At 37.4% G+C, this 12685-nt stretch overlaps 1 protein-coding gene across 4 annotated transcripts in view; it reads right to left on the reverse strand.

Annotated features, from left to right (window-relative positions):
- The window catches only part of pard3bb (par-3 family cell polarity regulator beta b), a 236063-nt gene that overhangs the window by 148585 nt on the left and 74793 nt on the right, over nucleotides 1-12685 (reverse strand). For all 4 annotated transcript variants that reach the window (XM_034134298.1, XM_034134299.1, XM_034134297.1 and 1 more), the window contains exons 8-11: nucleotides 6576-6834; nucleotides 5095-5203; nucleotides 3406-3545; nucleotides 2560-2688 (exon numbers count right to left, since the gene is read on the reverse strand). In XM_034134298.1, coding sequence (XP_033990189.1) covers nucleotides 2560-2688; nucleotides 3406-3545; nucleotides 5095-5203; nucleotides 6576-6834 — 637 coding nt within the window. The remainder of the gene's footprint in view (nucleotides 1-2559; nucleotides 2689-3405; nucleotides 3546-5094; nucleotides 5204-6575; nucleotides 6835-12685) is intronic.

The following is a 12685-nucleotide window of genomic DNA, read 5'->3' on the forward strand; positions in this document are numbered from 1 at the left end:
TCTCTCTCTCTATCTCTCTCTCTCTCTCTCTCTCTCTCTCTCTCTCTCTCTCTCTCTCTATCTCTCTCTCTCTCTCTCTCTCCTCTGACAGCCCCGTCAGTTATCAGGGTTAGTACAAATGAATCCCTTGGAGGTTCTAGTGTTAATTTACCGTTTTGTCTTCTCTTTGTAATGCTTAATCGATTTGAAACCAAGTCTAACGTAGCTTAAACTTAACGTTAGCTTTCTAGCTAACACAACACATTCACGCACCTTTCTCTGTGGGGTTTTTTGTGGTGACGAATGAAGTTGGATGTTGTGGTGGTCGTGTCACTGATCTTTATGCTGCAGACCCTGCATACCGCTGTTCTCTTCTTATTAGCGTCATCGACAACATAATCCTTGAATCCAAACTTCACTATTTGTGGAGTAACGCTAGCCGCTGCCATGTTAACTGACACTCCTGCGGTCTCGTGGGTTGCCAGGTTTGCGCGCACAGCGCTATAATCACCCAATCACATTTTTCGAAAAAACTAAACGTAATATCTCACTACAAAAACAAACGCAAATATTTAATTTTAAACAGTCAAGTCCTTTCAAGTCATCTGTCTCAAGCATAAGTCAAGTCTCAAGTCATGAATACCAAGTCAAAGTCAAGTCAAGTCTTTTATCAATGTTAGTCAAGCAAGTCTCAAGTCAAAAAATATGTGACTCGAGTCTGACTCGAGTCAAGTCATGTGACTCGAGTCCCCACCTCTGGTATAATGTCATAAGCCATATATGCTAGCAGCAAATAATTTAGAAACCCCAGTTAAATGTATGAGCATCAGCACTTAACTGTCGTTTTTCTCCTGATTAGTCCATCAGTCAAACACCTATTTTAGATTTAGAAAGTGATCATTATTTTCCCCCGATTAAAGAAACAATCACACAAATTCACACCCCTTTCAAATGTGCTACCATTGCCGCTTTCTAGTATTGTTTGCCATGAAACAGTCTGGAAGTAGACACTAGTACTACTAAGTGCTACTGTCAGAGAGAGGTTTTGAAAGAACACACGTAACATCATAACAAGTAGACAAAGAAGACTGCCATGGAGTTCAGACATGCGTACAAAAAGAAACTGGACATCTGGACTAGATACAATACTCACAAATGATCCTAGATGTTAACACATGTACATTACACACTCCCAACACACTTCTCCTTTTCCTGTCTGCAGAAACAGAATTTCCTATGGGGCTCAGGGTCGCAAGCGTGTGTGTGCGTGCGTGCGTGCGTGCGTGCGTGCGTGCGTGCGTGCGTGCGTGTGTGTGTGTGGAACTTCCCTGCAGCCTTTAAGGAAACACCAGTCGATAAGAGCGGAAAGAGACACAAAGGGGAAAAAACACAGAGAAGTGAACATATAAAGAATAAAATACAGTGAACCAAAGACATGAGTGATAGGTGGAGGGAAGACAAAAGTAAGCCCGGCTAAATTATAAAATAAGGTCTTGTGGTTTTATAGAACTAGACTTGTTGTTATGCTGTTTGTGCAAGTGTAAATACAGGTGTCAAAGTTGAAGGGAAAAATTAAGTTTTTCACAAAAACACCTTAGAGCAGTGGTTCCCAAACTCTTTTAGACCATGGGCCCCCCTTCATAGGATGATATGCACCCAATATAACATGCATACTGTATACTGTAAGTAGAAATAATCTGATTGCGCAAATCACGAGTTGTCATATTAGTAACTTTTGAATATTTGAAAACTTAAATATCAAATCTAGCTAGTGGGTGAAACGTTATTAAAAAACCCAAATAATTGAACATATGATCAATATTTCACTCTAGGTAGCTCACTTTAAGAACCACTTCCAAGAGTACAACACCTTTCAGGTGAATGATAAGAGCTACAGACTTTCTCTACATGTTTAAGTGTGAAAGCAGAATATATTTCAATAAGGAACATTAATAATTGTGTTTTTTTTATAGATTTGAAGAGCGAACAACAGCAGGGATTGGAAAAGGTCTAAAGAGAGCTATAACAAGCATGCATAGTGGTTGATCATGCAACGTTAGATTAAAGGACAAAGCATGGAAGAATAGAACAAAGGTGAATAAAAGAAGTGTTTATTAATGAAAACAGTGATGAAATTCAGCAGAAACAAGTGCAAAGGAAAGATTACCCAAAATGGTTTACCAAGATCAAGAAGAGGCTTTACAATGGGCTCGTTCATTCAATCACAATGGAGTTCTATTAAATACTGTGTTACATGATTGCTTGGTAAGAGAAAACATGACTGCAAATGTGTTATCTTTCAAAATAATTCAGAAAATATTATTATACTATTGCGTATAACAAGACGATTTCCTATAGGTTGCTGAGCTGTGCATCATCAAGGCAAGCCTGTTGGTTGGACGAGAAACCGCATAATTAGAGGGAGTGGACATTTGCAAACTGGTTCATGTAGTTGTGCGTACGCCTGTCCTTCTCGCTGCAGAAGTAGTTCTTCTATTGTTTAACTAGCCACTGACCTGCCAATCAACAGGAACATCTTGTTTCATTGGCTGATAATGCAGCATTGTGATTGGTTCTTACCATCTCTCGGGGAAGGAACATGTCTTCCTGCCGTAGGACCACAAGACACACACTCTCTCCCTGTCGCGTGCTGCGGAGCATACACACCAGCTCCTCCTGGCCCACACCTGTGGTATCCACACCGTTGACCTAAATACACACACACAATCACACACATACAAACAGAAAGCCAATACATCACCATTATCAGCATAAGTGTCATTTTTTTTCTTCATTGACGTTCAGTAACTTCCAAACCGACGACATGACGTGAAATCAGACTTTTCATTTGTAAAAGTCCTGCATTCAAAGTCTTACTCAAGTACAAAAGTAAAAGTACTTACTGTGTGTAAAGGCCTATTTGAAAATCAAATACATGAAATGACTGGAATATGACTATTGATGCATTCATTTGTTTGTAGCACCTGCTAAATACGAAACTCATTTACTTTGTATACTGCTGCTGAATATCTTAACCTTTATTAATATATTAAAGTTAATTTATCAGTTTGTTTGTATTTTATTTTAGCTTAGAAATGAAGCTGTAAAATAACTAGTAACCAAAGCCGTCAGGAAAATGTAGTGGAATAAAAAGAACAATATTGGTCAGTAGGACCATAAAGCAACATGAAATGGAAATACTCAAGTACTTTACAGTATATCATACCTCCACTGGTTGTGAGAGTGTGGCTTTGATGTTTATGTGTTTGCCGCTGTGTGCATCGTTAACACCATTATGCGGCATGTGTGTGTACATTTGTTTGGTCACATGACTGATCGGCCGGTCACCCGCTTTGGCAGATCTACCTTTATCTGTATCTCTTTTTTTCATGATTTCATGAATGCTAACAGTAAGCTACCCTTTACCTCAAGAATGCGATCTCCAGACTGCAGGCGTCCATCTTTGACAGCGGCTCCACGTGCCAGAATGTTTTTGACCAGAATAGGACCAGGACCGTGGACTGAAGAATCTCTGGTTACTACGGTAAAACCCAGACCTTCTGAACCTACACACACACACACACAAATAAATGTGACTGAGTATAAAGGTAGACTATAGAAGCATAAGTATCACTACTAAGCCTGTCTCGACACAAATATCCTGTATAGCTGTTCACTACCTGCCTCCAAATGTGTTTCCCCGAAGCTCTGAGTGATCTCTGAGCTCTGAAATATGTCCATATGTCCTCCCACACGCACACACACACACACACACACACACACACACAATAAAATACTCCTGAGAACTTCAACAACACTGTGTTGTTGACTCAGCTCCTGACTACATATTGTTAGCGTGATAACTAAAAGCCTTTGGAGTGTGTGTGTGTGTGTGTGTGTGTGTGTGTGTGCGTGCGTGCGTGTGTGTAAAATAATTGTAAACCCTTTAGCTATAGCTGGTGCTAGAGTATCTGCAGGTGTGAAGGCTTTAAAAATGGGTTCAGTTGTGGGGCAGAGAGGAGGTATACAAAAAAAAGTAATGCGGAAGAGACGAGGAAAAGGTAAAAGAGAAATGAGTGCAACACGGCGGAAACAGGGAGTGAATGTTCTGGAAAGAGACGTGATGAAGATTAAAATAGCAATCAGTGAAAAACACATGCACACACACAGACAGAGACGTGTGTGAAAGCACTCACAAAAGAGACCACACACACACAGAGACTTGTGTGTTTTATAGACCTCATTTAGTCGGGTCTCTTTAGCAGAGCCAAGTCAGCAGTTTGGTCCGGTATGAATTCATATCAGCAGAAATGAACAGATCAATAAAGACTTAATAGACCCTGAAGAGAGGGAATCAGGAAGATGGAGAAAGGAAGGATGAGGGGAAGCAGAGGGGGCCGGAGAACAGAGAAAGGAAGCTTTGGAGAAATAAGCACAATGCTGGGAGAACAGCAGCAGAAATAACGAGGGTCCATTATGTGCATTTAAAAACGGGAACAAAATAGGAGGGTTAACAAAGACAGAAAGTGTCTAGGAAAAAGAAAAGGAACACCTTTTTTCCTCTTGAATGACAATAGTAAAAACTGCAACTACTTGTTAAATGTATATCCTGTATATTTATATATTTTGTTGTAATAGGTTGGTCTATAAGTGTATTCCTAATTATTCTGTATAATGTGTATTCTATAGATACTCTACAGATATATATATTTCTAGTGTTGATATGTATATATTTACTGTGTATCTTATTTACTCATGTGAAATGCCTTGTTAACATGCTGCTGTAAAAAAAAAAGATTCCCCTTTGGAAGTAATGAAGTAGCATTGTTCATATCTAATCGAATCTAATCTGATACACGGAGGTGAAGATATGTTGTTTTGCTTTGTTCTTCCTCAATCTCTGAAAGCAAAGCGCTGATCTGACACACACAAATACATTTGCAGCAATAACATTATGGCAGGCCATTTGTTTACCCCAAAAACAGTCTACATTTTCACACAGATGGAAAATAATATGCATCTTTCTTTTGAATAACTAAGTGTGTTATTTTGAGGGAGGGATTGAGGAACTGCATCAAGAGAGAGACTGGTATGAGTCGTCAGTGTGTTCCTCACCTTTCTTCAGATCGATCCTCAGTTTTCGTCCTGCTTTCTTATTGGTCACCAGGCTTGAGAGAACAGGTCCTTTCTTAAGAGAGGGGCTCTCACTCCTTCCCTTGGGTGTCTAGGTTGAGAACGTTGAGCATTTAAGTACATTTAACAGCTGTGAAAAACATTAGAGAAGACAGGCTGCTTTGTTTTTGACATTTTAATTCTAAATGCCCCATTTGTCACATTCGACATGCATAGTTTCTAAACCTGTGAGCTGCTGATTGATCCTTGCCATATTGTTTATTATTCATTACATATAGAATGTAATGGGTTTTTTGTTGTTGTTTGTCTAACCTTCTAAAACTTTGTATCAATTTGTTGTTGACAATTTGATGGCATCTTGCAGTTATTTATGACATATCGTTATCGATTTATTGATCATCATTCAACAGGAAAATTAAAGAGGTCTAATAAAGATCGGAAAAAACACATTTTACTACTCATTTTCTATTTCTTTGTTTTTTTACCTATCCTTTATGTGATTGTGTTTTTAAATGGAGCAACTGGTACAAAAGCAATTCCCTCGGGATACATTTCATATTCTAATTCTGATTCAAAGTGAAAATAAAGCCTGTTATAACCATGAACCTGGACAACATGTTCATTAGTTATGAAACTGTGCTCTGACGTCATTAGAGCAGAATATAGATCAACAGACCTGTTTTTAAGAAAATAAGGTGATGCTGAGCTGTTGCTAAGCAACTGTTGCAATCTGTGCCAGATGTTTTTCAAATGTCAGCCATGTCACCATGGTGATGTGAACGACACAAGTAAATCAGTCAAGAAAGACTGAAATCAAATGAAAAGATGAAGTAAACTAAAAAAGATAATGTTTCATTGATTCAGTTTGTGTAAACTCAAAACACACAGACAGAATTTAAAGTCATACAAAAACTCTAAATTAAAGATACACTGTGGAAAAGCTGACATTACAAGCCATGCCAAATCATTTGGGGAACAAAATATAAAATCAAGGCATTTTCATACCTAAAGAATTCTTAAGTTCAGTTCTTGCAAACCTTCCTGAGTTTTAAGGGAGGAAGGTTTGGGGAGGCAGCAATGCTTTTATGTGTTTTTTAAAAGTTGTGCAGAAAGCTGAGTCTAAAGCATACGGCAAACAGACATAACATCGACTTCAGTCAGTTTCTTCCTGTTGCAAATCAAGGAGCCTACAAATATAGATACTTTTGGTTCAATGTTGTTAAAAGAATGTGATTAATTAAGGATAATCTGAATATTATGTTATTATGTAATGAGTCGATTGTTTCTTTATATTTAATGTAAGAACATTTTAGTTTATCTCAACTTTTATAACTTTCTAACCCATGCTGTGTTTCCTTGTTTCCTCGCTGTTGCTGCTGCGACACCTGAACTCCCCTGCGTGGATCAATAAAGGTTTATCTGATCTTATCTCAGGTCAAGTTGACTTGGAGCCGAGAACTTACACTAACAGCAGCTTCTGTGGAGGCAGCTTCCTCTGCCAATCGCATGGCTGGATTCTCAGAGGGCTTGAACACAGGTTTGGCTTTGATGGGGGGAGGCGGTGGTTTGGACTTGGCCACCCGAGGGCTGCTGTCTGGACCGGCATTGTTTCCAATCAGCTGACCAATAAAACTCTTCTCATAGCGTTCTCTGTTGGAGGAGGGAACTACTTCCAAGCGGACAACCTGGGAGCGCATCGCCTGACGGAACACTTCCTGAGCTCTGAGAGAGAAAAAGAGACGGAGAAATTAGTGATGAGTTCAGAGCAATAAAGGAAAACATTCAGAAAGTGTTGCGTATAAGTTTGTGTATAGGTGCAAAACAAATGGCATGCATTTATCATTCAAACTAATCATGGCATAAATCACAGCTACATAAAGTGTAAAGTCATCAATCTCTGACAAGCAAAGTCATTATGGAAGGATATAAAACTCAATTAAGAGGGGAAAAAAACAAAGATACATTGTCAAATGTGTCTTTGGAATATTATTTTTGATGAATACAAGATAAAAAACTATTAAATGCAAATTATAATAAATGGTGTGTTGGATTTTTGAAGATTTCAATACACTGGTAAATATCTTAGGCTCATATATCTTCACTAAACTGATTTTAATTGATTTTTAATTCCAAGATTGATAAGTATTGCCGTAACTAATTATCGTTTTTATTGGCAATTACTTTTCAAAGTAATTCAACTGATTATCTTGTCTAATATCAACAACAAGGTATCCGTCAATAATCTCATATTACATTTAAAATTATAAAACACCAAAAAGTAGATAATATTATTGTTAAATAACATTATTGTTAAATAACTTGAAAACCAGTGCTCTATTCTATGGTTGAGTTTCCCAGCAGGTAGAAAAGTGCTTTTTTTTAAGACTGGTGTATCAAAATACAACTATTGTGTTTTGATGAAATGGATGGGTCTGTTTTGGTGTCGGTCTACGTCAGCGATTCTCAACTGAAGTCCCAATAGGGTGCCAGGTGGAATTCCAGCACAATGACAATGTTTTTTTATTTTGTTATGTATATTTGTAATGTCCGATGTGACATTGTTGTCTGGATAGATATGTTGCTTTGGTAAAGACACTGTACATCAGGGATTCTTAACTTGAATCCCAATAGGGTGCCACGTGGCCCACCGACCATTGATTAACAATGAGAATATTTTTGTTTTACATGTTAATAGACTTCTTTATGAAGGAAAACAAAAAGTGTAGGAATCCCCGGACCACCCAACAGAGGTCTGGGCTAATAAGTTAACTTGAAAATACACTTTTTCCAGAGAAAATTAGTAATGGTTTAAATGTTTTTCTACTTGAAAGAATTGATCTTTGTTTATCAGATGGCCATGTGAAAACCAAATGAAACCTGATAAAGCATATCCCAGATGTTTGAAAAATGTGACAGTAAGTTTAACCATATCAGGTCAAATCAAATACTTTTATTTTTTATTTAAAATAAAACATGTATGTTAGATTGAGATGTATATTGTGGTAAACTGTAGTTCATTATTCTAAGCTGCTTTAAACTGTAAATTGTCATCGTTTTCTTTTCGTTTTTTTCCTGGTGTGATGCGTATTTATCATTATTGGAGCAAAGTGAAGGCAGGAGAGAACAGGAGATGCAACAGAGAACAATGACACCTGTGCAGCAGGCCATTATAATCTCATGATCCATAAGAGAGATCGTTTTGCAGAGAATTACTTTATATCAGATTATGCTAAGTAAATTAGGGGGACCATTGTGTCAGGGGCGATTGGTACACACCATCATTCACCTCAGATAACCGACAGAGAAAATCCACTTTATTTAAATTCTATTAGATTACTCTCCTATTATTTCCCGCCGAGATTATTATTAGATGTAAAATGATCATAAAGTTTCTGTAACTAGAGACTATGTTTAGAAAGTCGTGTATAAAGGATATTTACTATTTAATACATTAAATTAGCAATAATAATACTTTCAAATGTTATATTTAACAGAAAGTTGGTGATAAAATGTCACTTTGGGCAAGTTCCATCTTAATGAGGGTCTAAGGAGAGAGGGTGTCGTTTTTTCTCATACTGATATTCTGAACAAACTGTGCTGTTGTATTAGCTGTAAAATGTCTTTACTGTAGGGTATTTTTATTAATTGTACAGCACTTTGGCTCGACCAAAAATCGTTTATAAATGTGCTATATAAATAAAACTTGATTTGATTTGATTTGATTAATAAATATTTAACCAGTGGTTAAATGTACACTGTATTTACAATCTATGTATTATAAATGAATATTGTGACTGAGCCTTGTTTATACTTAGGTTTCCAACTGAAAGTACCAGTAAGTCTTTTTAAGTGTTTCTGGTTTACTTAAACTCCACTTGGTAATATGATAATGTATATTGGGGTGTTTAAGAAACGCAGATAACAGAAGCTCTTAGCAATTACATGCACCAAACTCCATGGGCAGCCAAATTAAGAAAATATATGGTGCAAATGATTGATACAAAAAATGACTGTGGATACGAATGAACAATTTCCATTCATAAAAATAAGGAATTATAACTAGCACCTTAAAATGCCATGGACAATATTATGTTGTATGGTAATCCAAAAGAGTGGTTTCTAGGCGAGTTAAAGCATGGGTTGTCATATTTTCTTAATTCTACTATGACTGAATTTGCATAATGAAACCATTAAACACACTGGGCAGTCTGAGCAAAATGCTCGTGTCTCACCTTGCAGAATGACACATTTTTTTTTTATTGTAGAAAGACCACTATACAGAACAATGTAACTAGATGTTTGTTGCCGTGTGTGTAGTCGTGCACAGATATTGTCATTATTGTTCCTGAAGGACAATGGATGCGAACACCTTCATGTAAAAGAGATATTTTAATCAGACAATGGAAGTGTGTGTGTGTGTATGTGCGTGCAAGTGTGTGTTCATGGAAATGGCACACATAGGATTCAGTGGACTTTCACTGGCCTACTTGCACATATTTTACTGGAACAAACATACCTGTTAATAATCTCGCCATGACAGAACAATACGGGCAAGAATGTGTGTGTGTGTGTGTGTGTTTGTGTGTGTGTGTGTGTTTGTTTGTGTGTTATTGTGTGTAAAATCATGCTCAAACCTGTCACAGGGTATATGCAGGAATCCTGAAGTCAAATGTAATACCTTTTAAGACCTTTTTTAAGACCCTTTCCATATATTTTAAGACCTCATCGCCACTTTGAGTTTTAAACGGTTACATTGGCGACACACTTTACCTCACATTTACTATATACAGTATTGAGTGTCCTTCCTCCTTATCTTCCAACCATTTGGACGCAAACTTGCATTTCCCCATAACGATGTTGTTTAACAACCGGCGTAAACAGACCTTCGCGCGCTATCAAGCAGTGAGCGTGCGATGTCCTGTTCAGATGACGTCAAATCCAACGGAATGCCATAAATAAACTACACAGAATCACACTACACACCTACGCAATGATTACATTCAGGCAGACTGTAGAATACAACCTCTTTGGACAATTTATATACTTATTGAAAACAAGCTACAAAATGTAATACCTTGGAAAATGCCGTTTAATACTTTTTAATAGCCTTCATTTTCGCTAAATTGACTTATCAACTTTTAATACTTTTTAAAACCCCGCGGACACCCTGTGTCATATGTTCAAATGTCAGAAAAAGGCCTGTCAAATTCCCTAATTATACACCTGTTTTTGTTATGAATATATATTTCTTCACATGAATATGGATATGTGTGTGCGTGTGTGTGTGTGTTTGTGAGTGGACTCGGGCCCATTCACCTATCTTTGAACAATATGTAGCAAACCCCTCCAGTGATAATCCGTTTACCTACAGTAGAGCATAAAACATCTCTCATATAATCTCATTACCACCCTGAACGCTAGACAAGGACTATTGTGTCGACTGTATAGACGTTGTAATGTGCTGTAATCATGATAACACCCACATCAGTCCTTGTAATCTGTAGGAAATAGTTCTTACAGGTGTGTCTTTAGTCATTTTAATGCTCTGTAATCATGTTACATACTTAAATACTCATGTTAATGTACTTCTCTTCAGGTGCTTCAGCGGTATAGTAAGCAAACTCCAGCGTGAAACATCTGCTGTCGAATGGATCTTGAGCAAATCTTCCCTTAGAGGAATGAAGTGGAGCGACACACAGAAGCCGGCTCTTATAAACACACACATGAATGAATTTGTAAGCAATGCTCTCCAAACATCTGCCAAGTGTCTTTTCTGCTGTTGTCTCTGATGGCTGTGCAACAGTGATATAAGCCCTCTGACAATGGAGAGGGAAATAAAACACAGAGACTGAGGCAGCAGGAAGAAAAGACATGGACAGACTTGAAAGGATGTTAGACTAGAATGCATCTGCTCATATATACACTTATTCTTAAGTTTTTCTTTTGCTGATCATTTTATGTAATTTTTCAATACTTTTTAATTTACATGAATGTGATTTAAAGCTCAATTGCACATTTTAAAAGCTTAAGTCTCCCTTTTTACAAGGTGTATTCACCTAAATCACATGTGTGTGTGTCTACTGTATGTATATGTAGGCATATAACCAGCATATTTATATTCTATCGCTGTAGCAATTCAGACAGCTTTTGTTACTATTCGATGTTATATTGAGGAAGACAGAAACCTTGAAGGCACATTTATGTAAACAGGGGCAAACTCCTGTGTGGATTGACACCACGATAAGACAGCAAGATAAGAGCTTGACAATTTGGAAAAAATAACTTATTGTGATAATTTAGTTGGAATGCTGACACAGCATTCCAACTATCTGTTATGCTCCGCACGAGATTCTTTATTATTCCGCCGGGTTATTTTGAGCTGCTTCTTCTCCCACATTGAACATCGCAGAAACTCCGTTCAAACATCAAAACGTTCAGCTCGGTCAGGAATCAATGGTTATTACTTTTATCATTCATAACTTTCATAATTCCAGAGATACATCCCATAATACATCCCATTTTTAACATGGAAGTCAATGGAGAACTCTTCAGACTTCAACAATCTTCATGCAACTTCAACTGCTAACTGCTCCTTCTTCAACTGCTAACTGCTCCTTCATACTTTCACTCAGAAACCTCATTCCAACTTTAAAATATCACACATCTTTCTGACATTATTCATGTAACACAACTTTTAAATCTGATTCTTACTTTTACAGATATTATACATTGTTCAGACCTTGGTAAAGAGGCCTTCTTCAGATTTGAGAGTGCGTGATGTCACAGCTAGAGTGGAGGACAGATTTAATTTTGCCTTCATATTTTTCTTTTAAACCTGCCATAATTCCCAAACCCTACATTCCTGAGACATAATTTTTCATGACAAACGTAGGAAAACATCTCGTAGCTTGAAAGATAAAAAAAAATTAAGCAAAGTAATTAAAGAAAATGCCTCTTGAGGGCATGAAGTGACAAAAACGTTCAACATGTCTCCATTAAACTCAATTGTAAATTCAGCCTCACCTTTCCCCACCACAGCAGCCGCACACCTTTAGTTAATCTGCCCAAAAGGCCACATTATTAACCCGAAGGTACACAAAAAGTACACTTCAGATGCTCAAGTTCCCTGACATGCTTCACGCTTTGAAATTTCACCGATATCTGTTGCGGTTCTTCAACAAAACGTTCACATGTAACAGGTTTATCTCTCATTCAGAACAATGAAAATGCTTTTCCTCTCACTAATCACCATGGAAACCTTTGATCTCTGGACACGTCGTTAGCTCAAATATAAACACCTGTGTCATGGAACACGATGATGTCATAAGTCCAATTGACATAATTAGAGCAGCAGACTAATGACGTGGTCACTGGAGTTTACTGGAGACTGTCTCAGCCTATTCTTTTCCGTCTGATGGAGACTTCATACTGACTTCAACATGTTCCACATATTTTAGACATTATTGGTGATGTATGCTTTTAGTTCTAAAGTTTTCAGTTCAAATATTCTGCTGCTTTTTCATGCATTTAGACTTTTATTTTCTTGTTCTTATTTCACATTCAAGTCCCCTCT

The sequence above is a fragment of the Trematomus bernacchii genome, unplaced genomic scaffold (assembly GCF_902827165.1).
Source record: "Trematomus bernacchii unplaced genomic scaffold, fTreBer1.1, whole genome shotgun sequence".
Classification (NCBI taxonomy): domain Eukaryota; kingdom Metazoa; phylum Chordata; class Actinopteri; order Perciformes; family Nototheniidae; genus Trematomus; species Trematomus bernacchii.